The sequence below is a fragment of the Neoarius graeffei genome, chromosome 14 (genome assembly GCF_027579695.1).
Source record: "Neoarius graeffei isolate fNeoGra1 chromosome 14, fNeoGra1.pri, whole genome shotgun sequence".
Classification (NCBI taxonomy): Eukaryota; Metazoa; Chordata; class Actinopteri; order Siluriformes; family Ariidae; genus Neoarius; species Neoarius graeffei.
Window position 1 is genome coordinate 5,937,701 of NC_083582.1, and position 19,866 is coordinate 5,957,566.

The 19,866-nt window shown below is 41.4% G+C and overlaps 1 protein-coding gene across 2 annotated transcripts in view; it reads right to left on the bottom strand.

Moving 5' to 3' along the window:
- Positions 1-342: 342 nt before the first annotated feature.
- The window catches only part of mkxa (mohawk homeobox a), an 86,760-nt gene continuing 67,236 nt past the window's right edge, over positions 343-19,866 (bottom strand). For both annotated transcript variants that reach the window (XM_060939195.1, XM_060939194.1), the window contains 2 exons: positions 4,905-4,938; positions 343-1,193 (listed from right to left, as the gene is read on the bottom strand). In XM_060939195.1, coding sequence (XP_060795178.1) covers positions 998-1,193; positions 4,905-4,938 — 230 coding nt within the window. In that variant the 3' untranslated portion in view covers positions 343-997. The remainder of the gene's footprint in view (positions 1,194-4,904; positions 4,939-19,866) is intronic.

Below are 19,866 nucleotides of genomic sequence, written 5' to 3' on the forward strand. Positions count from 1 at the left end.
TGTACTACCTACTAGTTTAGAAAACTTGACTTCCGTAAAGCATAAACCGGGTCTTCACGTGCTCGCCTGCGTATCAGAGAGATTAAAAGCTGCAGCCACTAGGTCCACGCTGAATATTTCATGCACAGCGATGTTAAATGCTGATAAACTCTGACCTTACGTACAGAAATATTTTATACTCTATAAAATCTGGAAGACTGGGAAGGTCTGAATGCAACAGGAGAGCTAGCCATAATAGGGAAACTGGTCAATTGTCTAGAATAGCAATTTGAGACACAACGCTAGATTAGTCAGTTCTGGACACAGTTACAGAATATTTATTTTTGTATTTCTGAGGATGTGTATAAGCAACCGCAGGATACGTGCAGCAGCCATATTGCATAGACATTTATTAAAAAAAAAAAAAAAACGTTTTCAGTGTGTATTTATGAATGCTTGCTTATGCTGTGGGTAGAAAATGCTTTAGGATTATCTGAAAGGTCAATAACCTTGGAAGTAATGCTTAAGTTATTAAAGGAACACGTATCTGATAGGACGAGTTCAATCATGTAAACGTGACACGATTGATATATATAATGATAATTCTGAACGGTGGGCACTATATAAATATTGTGAAGCAAAAATACGTATAGAATCTTTGCAAAAACTCCAGGAGGGCATGTAAAAGATGTGCACTTTTTTTTTTTGTTAGTTTACACGAAGGCACTTTAGCATGATAGAATAGTTTCAGAGTATTAAAAAAAGACATCAAAATAAGTTAACAATGCAAAAGTGTCTCGTTCTGCAATACTGTCATCATCAACACTTATTATGAAAAGGACTTGTGCATCAAAAAAGGCACAAACAATGACGTGCTGCATTTCAGGGCACTCGACTTAAAGTACAAAAAAAAAAAAAAAAACCGTAAGTCTACTTCATATAAGTACAAAAAACAAAAATATGCAGATTCCAAACGTAAAGAAAGTCACGTTGTGTTGTTTTCCAGATGAGGAGGTTGCTAGTACTTGTGCATGATGGGCACTTTGACAGTTTTGATTTCAGCTATATGAGAAGATTTCTGGATGATGCAGCTGGTGGTGCCTGCAGGAGCACCGTCTTTAGGCTTGGCCAGGTTGGTCAGGGCCATAGCTGCATTGATCTCACGCCAGTACGTTTCATCTTTTCCACGTCCTTTTTCCTTCAGCATGACGCTGCTGTAGACACACACACACATTTCAATGGGTGTTAAACATGGGTCCTACACTTTGAATTATTTCAGCAGCTCAATGCAAAGTGTGTCTATTCCATACCATTGTCTCTACCAGTAATCTTACGCACAAAGGGTTGGTGTGGCTGCAGGCATTCGAGCCAAGCAGGAGCCACGTCTGATTCCACATGTTTAATCAATTCATCTTGGTGTCCTGCCAGTTTGGCTGGAATAAAAGCCTACAGCCTCATCGTTCCTTTGCAGATACAGTTGAAGACTTAAACGTCATGATTCTACATTAAATACTCCGAGTCGCTACATGTCATAATCCTCCTCGGTCTTGTTTTCCTACAGGTTATGACATGGAAAAGTTCGCCGCCTCCGTCGCCATGATTAAAAATCATGTGACTGCATTCCTGCATATTGATTGGCCAAAGCTTGGAACAGTGAACCTTACGGGCCATGCTGCTTTACCTATCAGTATCCCTGACTCAGTGTGCAGGAATGCAAATCACATGATTTTTCAATCGCACCGGCGGAGGAGACAAATTTTTCGGCTTGATTCAGGAAACCTGTATTGTTTTGTGATCAAACGGAGACCAACAGATTGTATGTGGAGTGGACTGCTCATGAATTACAGCTTTGGGATTTTTCTGTCTCATAACTTGTAGGAAAAGAAGACCAAGGAGGATTGTGACATGACTTGGGTTCAATATAGTTTGTAATTTTTTTTTTTTTTTTTATAAAACACAAAGATATGACTGCATAGGTATCTATCCCCAGTTCTCTGAAACACCTAAATTAGCTACAGTGCAACCAATTTGCTATCAGAAGTCAACCTGTGTGCAATTAAATTGTCACGTCATCCAACTATAAGTACATCTGCCGAGCTTCAGGAAAGTATTCCCAAACCCATCTGCGAGTATTCACCACCAAATTTCACTGCCTGCACTGAAATTTTTCGTGACATTTTTGGCCACTCATGAGGTGGAGACACACCAAAAAAAAAAAACAGCTCGTAAAGCTTGGAACATTCCACCGTGCATCACACGATTGGTGGCAAAGCTACCAATTTTTTATTGCCAAGTATTCGCAAACCCATCGCGAGCAGTAGTGAGACCATAGCCTTATAGAACAAACCTGAACCAACACCGTGATGATCACCACTGAGATATCAAAATTTAGGGAGAAACATGGATGCAAACGGCGTGCCTTTTGGCGGATGCCGCCTTTTTCACGGCTGTCTGGGGGACTTGTGTGAATCGTGCAGATCTGATGAGTTTTTTTTTTTGGGGGGGGGCGTTGGCGTGTCTGATTATAATTTCATCAAAGTAAATTCTGTATTAAAATTACTAAATAAGCAAATGCCGTTACAGTCCATGAAACAGGAAGTATAAGTATGAGAAGAAAACAGTAAATCAGAAAGCTGCGCACGTAAAGCCAATTACGTAACTTGCGTTGGACTGATGGAAATCCTTGCGCGTGAAGTGCAGCCAGCAGCAGATAATGGCACGCAGCCAATTGGCTTTACGTGTGCAGCTTTCTGATTTACTGTTTTCTTCTCATACTTCCCATGTTTCATGGACTGTAACGGCATTTACTTTGATGAAATTATAATCAGACACTCCAACGCCTGCCCCCCCCCCAAAAAAAAACAAAAAAACAACTCATCGGATCTGCACGATTCACACAAGTCCCCCAGACAGCCATGAAAAAGGCGGCATCCGCCAAAAGGCGCGCCGTTTGCATCCATGGAGAAAGATCTAGAAAAGGATCAATCAGGGCTTGATCATTTGAAGAAAAATTCCAAACTTTGAATATCCTGCAGAGTGACACCGAAATCCTTTATTAAAGATGGTGGTGGCACAGTGGTGTAGTAGTTAGCACTGTCCCCTCACAACAAGAAGGTTCTAGGTTTGAGCCCAGTGGCTGACAGGGGCCTTTCTGTGTGGAGTTTACATGTTCGGCTAATTGGTGACTCTAGTTTGACCGTAGGTGTGAATGGTTGTTTGTCTCTGTGTCAGCCCTGCGATGACCTGGCGGACTTGCCCGCGCCCCTGTGCAGGATAAGCAGTAATGGATGGATGTAAAGACAGCACAATCAAGAAACCAAGGGTAACTCTGAAGGAGCGCCACAGCTCCTAAATTGAAGGTTTTGGCCAACGTTTGACACAAACCCAACATTGCTCAGCATCCCTACAGAAGTATGGAGATGCTTTGTAAGGACTGGTAAACTTGCCAGGGTTGAGCAACATGGATGACACCAAATATTAGAGGAAAATCTTTACACCTGAGAGCTTCACGACCGAAAATCTGCAGCAAGACTTGATGGATGCTGTTCACCAGTGGTCTCCATCCACCTGACAGACCTTGTGCAATTTTGGCAAGAAGAGTGGGCAGATCCAGACATTAAGGGCAGTGGCAGCTCAGAAGGTCAGGGGTTCAAGCCCTAGCACTGCCACTGTTGAGCACTTAGGAAAAGGCTTTAACCCTATCTGCTCCAGGGGTGCCATTTCATGGCTGACCCTGTACTCTAACCCTAGGTTCCTAAGAAGCTGAGGTAGACATGACACAGACTTCTGCACCGTCAACCATTAGACATCTTGTGTAAAATCAATCAATCAATCAAAGACCATTTCAGTTCCAGGTTGTAACACTGGAAAAGTTAAAGGAGGGGAGATTGGAATGGAAAGCACATGAACAAATGACTGGTTTGGACCCAAATAGCTCTTCAAGGAAAACTTTGATTTTTAATCTGGGCCCTGTTTTCCCCATCTCTTTGGGTCCAAATATTTACTAGGGACCAAAACAATTGAAATCAGTCCAATATTGAGTTAGAACGTTATGACTGGCAACCATGAAAAGGCTATCCAATGTAATTCTATGGGGCAATCATCCATGTCAAAGTAAATCACTTGATTTTTGTCCGTAGTAAATATCTGGACCCAAAGAGACGGGAAAATGGGGCCCAGGTTTTTAAAAATAAATAAATAAATCCTGGAGTTTTCCTTTAAATTACAAAAAAATGAAAGACCCCAAAAACAGGTTATATGCATGGATAGGCTTGAATCCACGAGAATTTTGCTTTCAGTGGAGTTCAAGTCAGGAATTCTATCGTTTTTAAAGGCGACATACTTATATACACACACGTGACCCTTTTCTACAATTTGACGCGGTTTCCTGAGATCTTAAAGAAATGCCTATGACCCACTCTCTCTAAACAACCCTGCTCAAACCAGCCAATTTGAATGCCTGTTTCTTTAAATGATAGAGCCCCCCCAATAACATTGGCTCAGTAGCACGTTCCTCATGAATATTAATTTGCAAAGGCAGTTCTCTTCTCAAACTGTGAGACTCAGATGAGGGAGTGGCATAATTCTAATGAGCTCCACTTGTGACAGAGAGCAGAGCCAAATCTGAACGGCTTATTGAAATGTTTTTTGAAATCGGCAGCACAAAAAGAAACTGACTGAGTGTCTTATTTCAGACTGTGCGGGTTGGCAGGCACTCCGGATACCCAACTGTATGTGCAAAGGTTTAAAAAAAAAAAATGGAGGCTTTCCATACCATGTCCCCTTTAAACATGAGAGCAGATGGGTAGTTTGTTCATCATAACCATGGGCAATTTTGGAGAAAATTAACAACTATTAATGTCGGTGCTTAAATTGTACTAACAGTTCTAATACTAGCAGTGCAATCAGCAAAATATGCTACTTACTTGTCACATTTAGTTGATCCATGATCCACAGCCTCTGCAAACACAACATCAGAACAAAGCTAAGTGTTAAGTGCAGTTCACCTCAGGTTAATGGTGATGGATAGCATAATAAAAGTCATTTGGAGGATGTGTGTGTGGGACAGAGGGAGGAAAAGATGAAAGGTGTCGATGCAGAGAGGGGAAAAAAGACTATTGTTCAAACTTGGATTCTGAGAAGTTCATCACAGGAGACGCACCATATGGATTCATCTTCTACATGGACCAACAATAATAGCTGACTCCACCCACTGAGATTGACCAGTACAAGGTCTGACCGCTGGAACATATTTAATTTGTATACTTTTCCATAGCTTACTCTGTAGAGGACCAAACACTGAAAGGATGTATGGCTGAGGCTTTATCCACAGCTGTTCCAACGTCTCGCATCCCGAGCCGAAAAGGTCTGCTGAAAAATCCGAACGAGTCCTCTCTGGAGACCTCCGTTCTCGCCTTCTCATTCATCCCTTCTCTTTTCTCTTGGATCAGGACTGCAGCACAGCATTCGAATCCTGGCCAGACTCTGGAAGAGCCAAACAGCACCTAATCATCCCCAAAGCTTGGCTAGCACTGCTGCTAATCTCGTTCTTCTCCCCATTTCTCCTCCAAAAAGACGGCACATGTGCAGAGCCTGCGTCTGAGCGTACACCGATACCAGGCCAAGTCTCCCTCGGGTCAATATGAGGCTGATTACCAAATATCCTGTTGTTTCCAGTGCCTTAGAGGTCATGGTTTTACAGCATTGGGAAAGATTGTTGTAGCCAAAACACCTATTAACTAACCTCTCTAAATATCTCCACTTAAAAAATAAAAACAACAAGGTATAACAAGATATCTGGTGAACACTTGTACCGTACATTCCTCTGAAATCCTTGTTGAGATTTCCTGCTGCCTGGATGGAAACCTTTGATTCTCTTTCACACCGTCTCGCTTTGTCTTTCAGCAGGTGACTTAGTGACCGAGCTTGCATTCAGGTTCCAGTTTAAAAGCTCCGAGTCCAAGGATTGTTAACAACAATCATCATCAGCCGTTTTGTCTCCAAACCGTTGGAGAATTCAGAATCCTTTTCAAATCCTAGATAATCCAAACCATATTTTAGTATATATAAAAGGTTGCAAAATTAAACTCGTTCACGGTGCACTGAAGAGCAGTGCAAACATTAGCATCAGTTATGAGCTGGTTCTGAACAAAGACACTGTGTTCTAGTTTGGAGAAGAACGGTATTCAGGAGAGAGAGTGGGGACATACTGTAACAGACCACAGTCCACTCTACGCTCTCTCCAACAGCCTCAGCTCATCTCCATTCAAAACACTCATTTAAATACCGTGCTAGATCAACGTCTGTGAAGGACCTGAAGATAAATGAAGCTCTCAACTGAAAATAAACACGGGGCTCATAATTATCTAAAACGTCAGAGCATGTATAAACATTTTTGTTCTAACGCTTTAACTTTTCATCAGAATACAAACCCCTTTTCTACCCGTATTTGAATGGCAAGAAACTAATTGCCATTCTCGAAATCAGTAATAAGAAAAACTCCCTCCTGATGACACATCATGGCAGCGGAAGACTACCATTCATCTGCTTTCCTTTTGGGTTTGTGTATAAACATCCATCCGCAAAAGGGCTGTAAAGAAAGCTGCTGACTGATTCTCCAAAGGCGGCATGTTTATGTCTGCCAGGCGTTCTCTTACTACTGAATCTGACCGGTTCAGCACAGTGTTTGGCAGACGCCGCTATCCAGAGCAACTTACTGTACAGAAGGGTCGTGTAGTGTCCATCAGTGCCATATCCTCATGCTAAAACCCTGTTAGGAGTTAGTACAAATTACATGCTAATTTTATGGCAGAGTGCTTTGTTAAAGTCAGGGCTTTGAACCGGTTCAAGGAACGAAAACCGGGAACTTTTTCTATTTCACATGGAACAGAAACGCTTATTAAAAATAATGGTAACCGGTTAATACCGGTTTTTATTTCGTTCCTCAAAGTTTCCGTAGCCTACAAAAAAAAGTCATTCTTCTCCTGCGCGACGTTCGCTGACTGAATGGAGAGAGCGGGAGGGTGGACTACTATCACGTCTCCACGTCTTATTTAAGAGGTAAATATTGCAGTCTATCGTTATTCAAAAACGTCAATTTCAAACACGATATCAGTATATTTGTCCACGTTAATGAGAGGCTCGCGAACATTAAATGACGTTAACCTCTGTTAGCCTATCGATGCATAGGGCCTGACTAGCCTTTGGTAACACACTAAACGAATTCTCTTTCATTTTTGGCACTTTTTCTGTTTGTGTAGATGGGAAGACATACTGAGAATCCAAATCGCCAACATTTGAAATAATTGTTTTGAATTATTTCTTGTCTTATTTAATGAAGGTTGTAATAGAATTAGCCTACATTTGGCTTAAGCTGGATGAGACAGAGACATAATTTTATAGCCATTTGTTAAACAGCTGACAGGGAACGTAATTAACCGTTCCGGGAACGAAATTTTTTTGTTCTAACCGGTTCGGGAACGGCTATTTAATGGTGGAACCCAAAACCGGAAACGTTAAAATTCCGTTTCTGTTCGGAACGAACCAATAGGAAAAAAATTCTGGTTCAAAACCCTGATTAAAGTTAATTAAGACTTTGCTTTATTATCTCTCCATGATCAGCTGACTGTAGCACAAATGGCATTAAATTATTCCAGAAATGCCTGGAAGCAAATTTCACCTCAAAAACAAAAACAATGCAAGTGCAGTCCGCAGATCTTTGAGATTTTGCCTTAATTTATTTTATAGACAGACATTTTAAGCGTCATCTATCTGTTACAGGTCAAAAAATTTCAACCGAGGTGGATTATCTAAGATTCTTTAAAGGGATTTTCCATCACTTCCTCTCCGTCTACCTAATTAGCATTTTTTAAAAAATATCTTTTTTCATACTTACCTGGGATTCGAACTCAGAACCTTCTGATTCTTAACCCAACACTTTAACCACTAGCCCAGCAGTACAGTAATTGCAATGGAAGGAGCGATCTACATTTTGAATTAATGAATGATTCGAGTCTTATTACGTCAAATAGAAAGTCTTCCCTCAACCCGAGTCTCCTTAATACAAGTAGCAAATTGTGAACTGGGTTAAAAATTCTAAACAGGTTGAAAAATTCCACTCAACCTGTAACACGTCCAAAACAACGGCCAGGGTGGAATCGGATTTTACAAAGAGGAGATTTCTTGTCTTTTTTTTTTAAACTGAAGGGATCCCCTCATAAATCGAACCCATGTCAGCTCTCAAAAATTGACATTTGCAGCTCTCACACTGTACAGCCAAAATAAATTCAGTCGTTTCTCTTTCACTGAAACTGGACATCCAAAACCTGTTCTCCGTCAGAAACAAAACAATTCGCTTCGCAGTTTCACAGGCCATTTACAGCCCTTAAAATACTCATGATCATTTCTTTCTCTTTTTTTAAGGCATACTTTCCAAGCAGCCTTGACTAAGTTAGATGTTTCTGTATTCACAAAGACAATGTCATTTTTCAGCTATAAATAGCGAAATACAGTAGTAATAATTTATTATGCTGGCCAATGTACACTACCGTTCAAAAGTTTGGGGTCACTTTGAAATGTCCTTATTTTTGAAAGAAAAGCACTGTTCTTTTCAATGAAGATCACTTTAAACTAATCAGAAATCCACTCTATACATTGCTAATGTGCTAAATGACTATTCTAGCTGCAAATGTCTGGTTTTTGGTGCAATATCTCCATAGGTGTATAGAGGCCCGTTTCCAGCAACTAGGGGAGAGTGGGGAGGAGTGAGCCGCTTTTTTTATTTTTGGACCCCTAGCCAAAATAAAAGGGCTGAAGTTAAAATGATCCTATGCAAATGAAAGGTATTCAGAGTAGTTGCAACACGAACCAAGTTGTACAACTAATCGTGCAACCATCAGTTCTACAGATGGGAGAAAAAGCCTGTTAATTTTATGGCTCACTCCTCCCGATCTAAGGGAGGTGTGAACCACCCCATGGGGAGGACTGGACCACCGGCTTGAAATCATGAACAAATGACATTTGTCATGAAATACAAACTTTTATTTGAACTGTAACAAATGAAACGTATTAAAAAAAAAACAAATCAGACTGTAAAACTTGTAAAACAGTAAAGATATCAAAAAAATCTAAAATCTTAACAAAAAAAGTCCAGCTATTATAATTTTTTTTTTGTAGGAACACGTGTTTGCACAGCAGCATTACAGTCTATAAAACATAATTAAACCTGAGGCCTGTCTTTAGCCGAAACACCAAAATAATCTGAAATGAGATACTAGTAATGGGCACGCTTAGCCAAATAACCAACTAACCTGAAATTGGAACTCAAGGCTTCTTAAAGCCTACAACAGAAGTATAGGTACCTCGTATGCCATCCCAGCATACAAAAATGAACGTGTTAAAAGACCACATCAAACATGAACTGGTCTAAAGTACGTTTGATGCCAACGACTGGTTGGTAGGATTATTGGTAATCTGTGGATTATAGCCCCATACCTTAATTACATGTAAAAGTATTAGTACGGTAATGTATCACCATGACACAAGATTAGTTAAGGGAGGAGTGGGCCACTGAAGGGAGGAGTGAGCCTAGGCTCACTCCTCCCATGCACTGTGTGGCTCACTCCTCCCAAAACGACCCGCCATTGCTTCTGATGTCGACCTACATTTGAACGGAAGGATGTGGCCCAGGTTATGTCATCACACAATACCATAGTACATGCCTAATAAACAACAACAACAATGTGATTGTTATCTTGGTTTATTAGACAGTAGGATGAAAAAACATGTTAAGTGAAATATTTACTTACTACCTTGAATTTTAGACTTTTGTTCTCCTATTGTGAGCAGGGTGCCAGGCTTCCATCCACTGTGGGTTGAAGTCAGGGGAATTCCCTGGTGACTTCATATGACAAGTTAACTGGGATAAACCCTGGCTAAATTTAGAACAATTTTAAGTGGTTCACTTCTCCCCATGGTTCACTCCTCCCCACTCTCCCCTATCACTCCAGTGTTCTAATGGTACAATGTGTTTGCTCATTGCCTCAGAAGGCTAAAGGCCTCTGCATGCTTTTGCGACAAGGCTTTCGCAGATAGCTTTTCGCAGACAGTTGTAATTTATCGTTGAGCGGGGAGTAATAGGCGTGCGCGATGTTATTCACCGCTACAACGCAAGGGGGCGCGAAATCGCTAGGAGTAGTTGGTGGGTGTGGTTAGTGGAGTGTTTATCCTCCGGTTACTTATAATGACTAGAACTGGAGTCGTATAGATGTACGTACTTCCTCACTTCCTCGATCAACCGTGCTGCTCCATCTTCGCTCGTGTTTTTAAAAATGGCGGTCGTGAAAACAAAACAAACCGGGAAAGTAGGGAAGCGGAAGTGCGTGTACAGTGGATGCAGAGTGGACCAATCAGAGCCCTCTTGTCTGCGACGCTGTCTGCGAGGCTTCTGCGGTGGTCACAATTTTTGGGAGGTGCGCGCAGAGCGTCTGCGAAGGTGGGGGGGCTACGCAGACGCCATCTGCGAGGACTGCGTTGTCAGCATAAATTGGCCATAATGGATGATTAGAAAACCCTTGTAGAATCATGTTAGCACAGCTGAAAACAGTTGAGCTCTTTAGAGAAGCTATAAAACTGACCTTCCTTTGAGCAGATTGAGTTTCTGGAGCATCACATTTGTGGGGTCGATTAAATGCTCAAAATGGCCAGAAAAATGTCTCGACTATATTTTCGATTCATTTTACAACTTATGGTGGTAAATAAAAGTGTGATTTTTCATGGAAAACACAAAATTGTCTGGGTGACCCCAAACTTTTGAACGGTAGTGTATACCAGCACCAGGTAGTAAGAAGACTTTTATTAGGTTGTGACTGGAAAAGATCATTATGATTTTCTTCTCCACTAATTTGGCTCCTGGATCAGTAACACGGTCTGTATTTAGGACAGTAAATACCAAGTTTGCTGTCATTCATAAAACAAAGGAAGCATCGATACACCATTCTGCACTGCGCTGAGCATAAAGCCTGTGTTTCCAAATCATTAACACTTAGTGTGTAAAAGTAAATAGTCATTTATTAATACAATTACTTTTAAACTTGTCCTAATTCAGTCAGCCACACCTAGCATGCAATAAATTTGTAGTAGTTTTCAGGTAGAAGCCTATAGGCCCTTTTCCACTACCCTTTTTCAGCTCACTTCAGCTCGCTTCAGCTCACTTCAGCCCGACACGGCTCGCGTTTCGACTACCAAAAACCAGCACGACTCAGCTCGCTTCAGCCCTGCTTAGCCCCTAAAACTCGCACCGTTTTGGAGTGGGGCTGAAGCGAGCCGAGTGAGGCTGGGGGCGTGAGCAGACACTCCCCTGTGCACTGATTGGTGAGGAGGAGTGTCCTCACATGCCCCCACACGCCCCGCGAGCGCGCTGGGATCTGTAAACACTGCAAACCCGGAAGAAGAATTACGAATTACGAGAATTTCTGAAGCCTTATGCGCCTCGCCTCATCTATACGCTCTTGCCAGTATCTGTCCGCGTTGTCAGTGACAACAAGCCACAGCACCAAGACCAGCAACACTAACGACTCCATGTCCTCCATGTTTATTGTTTACTATTCGGGTCGTGAGACTACCGCTTAAAAGATCACTGATGTCACTGTTTGCGCTGCTTAACGACATCACCTGATGTCCACCCAATGTGTCCACCCACTTCCAGCCAGCACGGTTCAGCGCGGTTGTAGTCGAAATGCAACTCCAACAGCCCCGCTCAGCCCGACTCAGCACGGCACGGCTCAGCCCGACTCAGCCGCGTTTGTAGTGGAAAAGCGGCATAAGTGGACTATGCACTCATCATATGAGACAAAGAGTAAATAATTATATTAACTAATAGTTTGATCAGTGGCGAACCGTTACTATTAGAGCTGGGATTTGAGCTCAGACAAAACTTAGCCAGACACTAAAAAAGCAACAGGGCAAAGGATTTTGCAAGAGATTAGCGCCAGGGAGCTCCACTGCGTGTAGTTGTCGATGTTTATTAGTTAAGTAAGTTACATTGTTTTGGAGCTCACCATAGCTTGCAGATGTGCAGCTGAATTTTGATGACAGTGGGCTGACTCTGTTAGGTTAGTAAGGCAAACAAATCCAGCACATGCCCAGGCAGATGACTTGGTCTGTTGGGGAGGAACGGGCAACTCCAGCAATATAGCCTGTTTTTTTTTTTTTTTTTTTAAATAAATGGGTAGCATTGATAATTGTTGACTTTTAAATGCCTTTTAACAGTTTTTCCCTTTTCTCTGAAGTCCAGTGCTGGTCCCTTGTGCATTATAAGTTGTTTCCTCGCAAAAGCCCACCTTGAAAAAGGCAGCGCTATTAAGCTAGCCACATCCACCTCCTCTGCCATAGCTGCGGACGTAACGATCTTACTTCACTGCTGCGCTGACGGTGCCGGCTCACGTTGGCCTTCGAGAAGGCCTAGGGCGATACATTTTTGGTCCCTCCCACAAGTCAAAATCTGATTGGTTAATTAATTCATCCGTCACTTCCTACATAAACATACGCTGCCGTGGCCTTCTGTCCCGGCAGTGAAGTCCGAACCAATGAGTGAGCAGCTCTAAACTCTTCTCAGCCCAGACACAACAAACAGAACGATCTCATGCCCCTTTTCCACCAAAGCAGTTCCAGGGCTGGTTCGGGGCCAGTGCTTAGTTTGGAACCGGGTTTTCTGTTTCCACTGACAAAGAACTGGCTCTGGGGCCAGAAAAACCGGTTCCAGGCTAGCACCAACTCTCTGCTGGGCCAGAGGAAAGAACCGCTTACGTCAGCGGGGGGGCGGAGTTGTTAAGACCAACAACAATAACAAGACCGTGAAAGATCGCCATTTTTAAGCGACGAGAAGCCACAGCTGTACAAACGCGAAGTCATCCATTATTATTATTGTTGCTTCGATATTCGCACCAAGGTTTATGCAAACGTAGCGACGTAACTGACGTGACTTCCCTTAGCACCGCGAGCTATGGAAAAGCAAACTGGTTCTCAGCTGGCTCGCAAGTTGAACGTGTTGTGAACCAGCACTGGAACTGATTTGGTGGAAAAGGGTACTCAGTGGATAACTCGATTGTCATGTTTTCAGGACAGTAACCCTTTGATAGAAAATGAGGCCAAATTAGAAGAGAATAATTATAATGAAATTATAAAAGAACGAAAGAAATTAAATATGACATGTTTGGGCTTCTCTGAACCCCTAGAAGGCCCTGACGGTTCCACCCGGAGTTTGATCAGTAGTCTTGTGGAAGTCCAACCAATCACACACAGCAAACAATGACAACAGCTGGTTAAAAGATATGCAGGCTCGAGTTTATTTAATGTGCCCATCAATACGCACTCATTTCTACACTTTTGCCCTCCTATCAATGAGGGGGAAAAAAGGGCCATAAAAATTGAACACAGACTCTCTGTGCAATTTCCAAACTCTGTTGCCTAAAACATCTAAAACGGAGATTTTTCAAAACAGCAGCCATGCCAAAGAAATTACAAACTCGTCATAAATCACCTGACTCGCTCTTTTACTATTGTGCTGGTTCTGTCTTTCTTCTTTTCTGCAGCGCGTGTTCGTTGCTACTGGCTGCGAGTGTGTGTGTCAGCACTCGGGCTGCGTTATACGGACGCTGGGGGATTTGGAAGCTGCTCTGTAAACCTGCTGAGCGGGAGAAGAGAGATGGACCACGGTTTTTCGTTAAAGCAAGTCCAAAATGCTCATGCACTCTTACACCATCACCATGGGAGAGAGACTGAGGGAAAGATGAAGTGTGTGTGTGTGGGGGGGCATTTTAACAAATTTTACTAGCGGGACAATAATGTACATTTGTGACCCCAAAAACAACCTGCTCTGAACATTTCACCTAAACGAACAGCCACGCTTTCAGCCTCGTAGGACTGAAACAAACATTAGAAATCTTAAAAATTAAAAAGAAGAAAATAAGATCACCGGGACTGAACATCTGGGAACAGGCCTTATGGCCCATCATGGACCTACAGAAGTGAACATGACGACTCTGTGCATGTTCATCAGCACATGATTCGAGCCCATGATGCTGGCAGCACTGTTTATTCTTGTAGCTGTTTTTAAACCTCACACTGAATCCTGGATCAACACCGTGATGAAGTGACGCTGAAGATTCAGAGGAAGAGGCGAGTCAGCAATTACTCAAAGATGAAAAATGGACCAGTGTCTTACTCATACGGTATTTTTGTCTTCTAAACCCATAAAAAACAGATTTGAGAGCTTTACTGCCAACAGTCAAAATGGTGGTTCTTTTGAAACAGCAGACATTTCCAGGTACCTTTTTTTAAGTTGATATTAGCTTAATGACAGATATTCGGAATCGATCCGTGTCTCATCCACTGAATCTATATCGCTTTTGAAATAAATAAAACTTTTTTTTTTTTCCAATTTACAGTAAGTGGACAGTCTAGACCCTGAATATTATCGTTGGTCTATAGCCTAGATTTTAGGTGCATAATTTTGACCTTTTGTCTGTTTGACGTGAATGACAGAAGTGTCCAGGTTGGTAAATTTGTTTTTGTCCACATCATCCTCCGACTATCCTTTCCTTCTTAAGTTGTGATCTTGGAAAAACCTGTGGACGCTCGTGGCCGAGCATTTCTCTACATGGATTTGAGCCAGCTTACCGTAGCACATCACCATCATCTACCAACGACGCCAGCTTTCTGATGTCTTTCAGCTATTTTCTTGTTCAAACCCTCATTTTTCCCCCGATGGTGACCTTTGCGCGTGTGGATGAAAAGTTTTAAAAGGCCGCCTTTTAAAATATTTCATCTAAATGGGACAGAAGAAGCTTCAAAATTTGCATGCTTGCTTTACACGCAACAACCCGTGTTTTGATTTCAAAACAGATATGAATTTGAAGAATGGTGCACAGACTACAATCACTTGGAACTTCAAGAAGTGCATGAGCTCACACGGTACCAGGTGATCTCTGAGCAGTCACATACCTGTTCTTACCGTCAAGGCTGAGATGACATGGCATTAAGACTGGACTTGCCCAGGACTGGAAATGTACTCGCTCATACCCACCCATTCATCTTTCCAGGAGATCAGAGAGGAGTGGTGACTGGTGTAATCTGGACAGGATGTGGAGTCATAGTTGGGAATGTCTAAGTTTAAGCATTGAAAAATTGAGACGTACCTCAGTCCTGTCCAGTCCACTACTCTCTGACGTGAAGGGTCCAAATCTGACACCTTCTCAACTTAAGAATAAAAAAAACAGCGCGAAAGAAGCACACATTGGGCGTCGCCACAAAATAAGTCCGTGTCACAAAAGTGCATTATGAGATACAGCAATTTGAAACAGGAATGCGTCAAAAACGACAGTTTTTTTTTCTAATTTTGCCATAAATACATTGATTGTTTAGTACATTTAAAAATGTATCTGCCACCAAAACAGTACACTATTATATTCCAATATTACAACCTATAAATATGACTTTTTAGGCCAAATAAATGTGTGCTATGAATTAATTTCAGTTTACACATCACAGCGTTTACAGCTGATTTTCTCCAAACTTGACTTTCTGTTAAGATGATACCTTAAACATGTTCACTAATTTCTCTGCATTGACTGCACCAAATTTAACAAATAACCCCTTATTTTAAAGATAATTAATTTTTTTTTTTGACCAACTGGACTCATTTTGTGGTGACACGCCCCATATGATGTCATCTAAGGTACAGCTTTACAGATTAGTAGTACAGTAAGTGGGCAGGTAATGTCATATGAATTTAGTCATAACGTGAAGATTAACATTTATTTTCACTTGTTCCAATGATTTGTGCTATACTTATTAACTTGACCAAAAAAAGTTACAAGAGAACACTTGATTTATGGCTACATATAACTTGCTGTGATTACTATATTATTACTTTTGTAAGTAATTACTAATTGTTTCATTAGGAATGACGAAGGAAATGTGTGAAATTATTACATCTGAATTAATTGTTAGGTTTATAGCGCAATGAAATTATTATAAAGTTATTTACTGGCAATTACCTTTAATGCTTGCAAGAACATTCATATTTTTGGTGTAGTTATAATGTTTAACAGTTAATACACCATTTGATTAACCCTCTGGGGTCTGACGGTGTTTTCTGGCACTCTAATGATTATGGTATGCTCTGATTTTGTTGTCAATTTCAACAAATCTAAGCAGTATTTTCAAAGTCATGTGACGTTTTTGTATTCAGCACAAGTTCAGCTACAATAGTAGTCTGGATGTCATAATTGTACTTAAAAAAAAAAAACAGATAAATGATGGTGTTGTAAAAAGCAGTTTTAGAACTGTGCTGGAATGTGTGAAAAAAAACATGACCTTACCCATTGTGTCGAACCGTTTTGGTCACTTGAGGTGGTTCTGTTCAGTCTTAGGAATGGATCAAACACACAAACTTAAATCTGCTCCATTGATTTGGGGTAAAGGATTGGCAGTGGGAGGGGTATTCAGTGAGAAGGGTAAAAAAAAAATTCCATTCCATGAGAAGAGTGAAAACCCCTCCTACCGCCAACTCTTAATCCCCATCAGGTCAGGTTAGGTCATGTTTTGTTTTGTTTTTTTCCACACATTCTAACAGTTCTAAAACTGCTTTTTACAACACCTTCATTTATCTGGTATTTTACTTTATTTTGGTATTGGACTCGATTCAGTGAGTCTTGAAATTAACTCTCGCACTACAGTATTTTACTCAGTTCAGAGCCACAGTCAACTCTGTTACACAATTACTCTGTAATTTTGCTCCAACTCCAAATTTTACTCTTTAAACTCAAAATAGAGCAAAATTAACTAGTTTTGAGGAAAATACTTTTAACTCGGGGGATCGCTCAGTCATTTTTTGTGTCTCTGCACTACAGCGCACAAATCAACTGATCTGCTCATCAGAAATAGAAGAAATATTTACACTTACTCGAGTTGATCTTCGACTGGATTGAGTCAAAGTTTAAAAAAAAAACAAAAAAACTCATCATCAGCGTCGCAGTTGTCAAGCCGTCCTGAATCATCCGAAGCGCATAGAATCCGCGTGCCATCTCGCAACAGGTTTTACCTCCAAACTACGTCTGACAAATTTGATCCTGTTTACAGTCGGTGTCCCCACCGCAAAAGAGAAACCAACCGCAACCGAAAGAGTGAAAGTGATCATCATGTCGTTACCATGGGAACAGTCTTTTATGAACGTGTAAGTGGGCGCTCAGCGCTCCGACTCTGGTGTGACTGAGGAAGGCGACAAGTTTTAGGTTTCATCTAATTTAGGTAATTTAAAAACTATAATATTTGGCAGTGGACACATAGGAAAGTGTAAAGTTTGTCAATATGTTTATCGTACTAGTATGATTTTAAAAAACTCCAAAGATATTTATCTAAATACATGAACTACTCATTCTAAACCTGTCTGGCTTCGCCAGCGAAGCTCTCGACCCCAAAGGGTTAACAGTGTTCCTGCTACATTTAAAACAGACACATCATGCATAAGTACAATTTGCTACCATACAGTAACATTACCATGCCATTATATATTTATTATGTTTTTCTTTTTGTAAAGTGCCACTTTAACAGATGGGACTCAGAAGCAGGGAATATTCAGACTCCGGTTTTTCCCTCTGGTCTTCCATTAAGTGGGAATTCCAGTTATTGCCAATATCACCGAGTCTCTGAAACTACTACCAGGTTTCTCTCGACACCACATTCCAGGAGCTCAATGTGACTCACTGTTTTTACATTTTTTTTTAAACATGCTCACATCCTTCACTATTCAAATAAAGAAGGAAAAATGTGGAAGATACCTTCAGCAGACAGACACTCATTTTTTACTTGATGCGAGTGTTTAAAAAAACAACGCTCTGTGTTCTTTAATAATGCCAGGAAGCGTCTGTGAATGAAGTTAAGATGTTGGCTTTTGCCCATCACTTCTCCGCTGCCAAGTTGTCGTGCCAACCTGCTCCACCCACGATCAATCTCTCCAGCTCGCACCTTTTTTTCTCATCCATTCTCTGTCCGGTTAACCCCACCTTTCATTCTGTCTTTCTCATTTTCGCCAGAATCGACGACTCCTGGCCTTTTTTTCCCTCTATGGCCTTGTTTCCATTTTTTCCCTCCAGACTGCCTCACTTCCTCACTCATCCCACCACTTCTTTTTCTGCCGCATCTCTCTTCAACTCTTTTGTTTCCTTTTAATCTGTCTGTAGTCATTTCCAAACTAATCGGTCTCTTATTCTTTCTACCCTTTTCTTCCCCTCGTTCCTTTGTTTCTCTCTGTCTTCCTCTCATCATGTTGGCTTTATTACAAGAGCGAAGACTGCGGTCGCGGTAATGACACTCGGGCTTATCAATAACGACTCTGAGCACACAGAGAGAAGTCACGACCTCAGTCTCGGGACAGTTTGGACCGCATTCGGACAACAAACCACAAGGCTCTACAAGACTACAGACCCCAGAACAGTGCCCACACGACATTTTCTGAAGATGTTTATATAAAAATGTATGTGATCTGTCACACCCAGTCAAAAACTCAACGCTGTCTGGTTTCTGTAGCTCTAAATTGTGCCGCCTTGTCCTCGTTTAATCCTGCAGAGGCCCGCTCTCGACACATTCATCTCTCCTGTCTTTAACCGTGTCGACGGCGGTGACATGTTCTGGGCTCTGGCGTTTGCTGGAAAGCACCAAGCGCAAGCAAACAGTGGCAGCATTGTGAGGGAAAGAGAAAAGAAAAGAGCAAAGGAAATTGCAGATTTGCCCTGGTGCGAATATTGATCTCTCTGTCTCTCAGTGGCTTTTAGAATAAAGAACATGCAGGGCTTATGGGAATGAAGATTTGCTTTTAGATTTATTTAAGGAAGAATTACAGCCCTCATCCACTAAATACACATGCAGTACGTGCTCTCTGTATTGTGGGTGTCAGGACGCATTTCACTGTTAATTTGGAATTCAGGAAGGCAAAGGATCCACAATCTTTTTAATTAACTCCTGTAATTCTGTCAATAATAACCTTTTGGCTAAAGGACCCACGCTGCTTTAGAAAGGACGAAAAGGTTTGACAGAAATTAGAGATCACTTTATGCCAGTCTGAGTCCAATCCCAGGCTCCTACAGCTTTTCTAACATGGACACTAAAAGGTACGGTAGGTCTCTGGCCATTCAGGCTTATTGTTGAATTTGTTAGTACGGTAGAAGCCATAGTGAAAGTCCCACCACTCTGAGCCGCACAATAAGAGCAAGGGCTCGTCAATAAATTAAGTTGCTTGTATTCATTCCAAGCTTGAAATTTTATTCAGGACATTGTAGGTTTAAAAAAAAAAAGTTCCGGCTCGTACAGCTTTTCTAACATGGACACTAAAAGGTACGGTAGGTCTCTGGCCATTCAGGCTTATTGTTGAATTTGTTAGTACGGTAGAAACCATAGTGAAAGTCCCACCACTCTGAGCTGCACAATAAGAGCAAGGGCTCGTCAATAAATTAAGTTGCTTGTATTCATTCCAAGCTTGAAATTTTATTCAGGACATTGTAGGTTTAAAAAAAAAAAAAGTTGCAGGGTAATATTCTGAGGAAGGAAAAAAATAACCTCAATTTCCAAGTTGTACAAGTTTTTTTTTTTTTTTTCCCATGCAAATTGATGACTTTATAATCTTGGAGAATAGCTGAGGTCTCTCCCCACCAATAAATGTACAATTTTAGTCTTAGAAATTCTGAGGGCTTCCCCCCCAGAACATTACCCCCACCCGCCTCAGGTCAGTATTATTATTATTTTAACCCACAGTGGTCCTCATCCCTCATATGCCATTGTCAGTTCATTCTTTTTCTTTTTTAAACAAATGCATACTTAAAATTCTGCCAATAT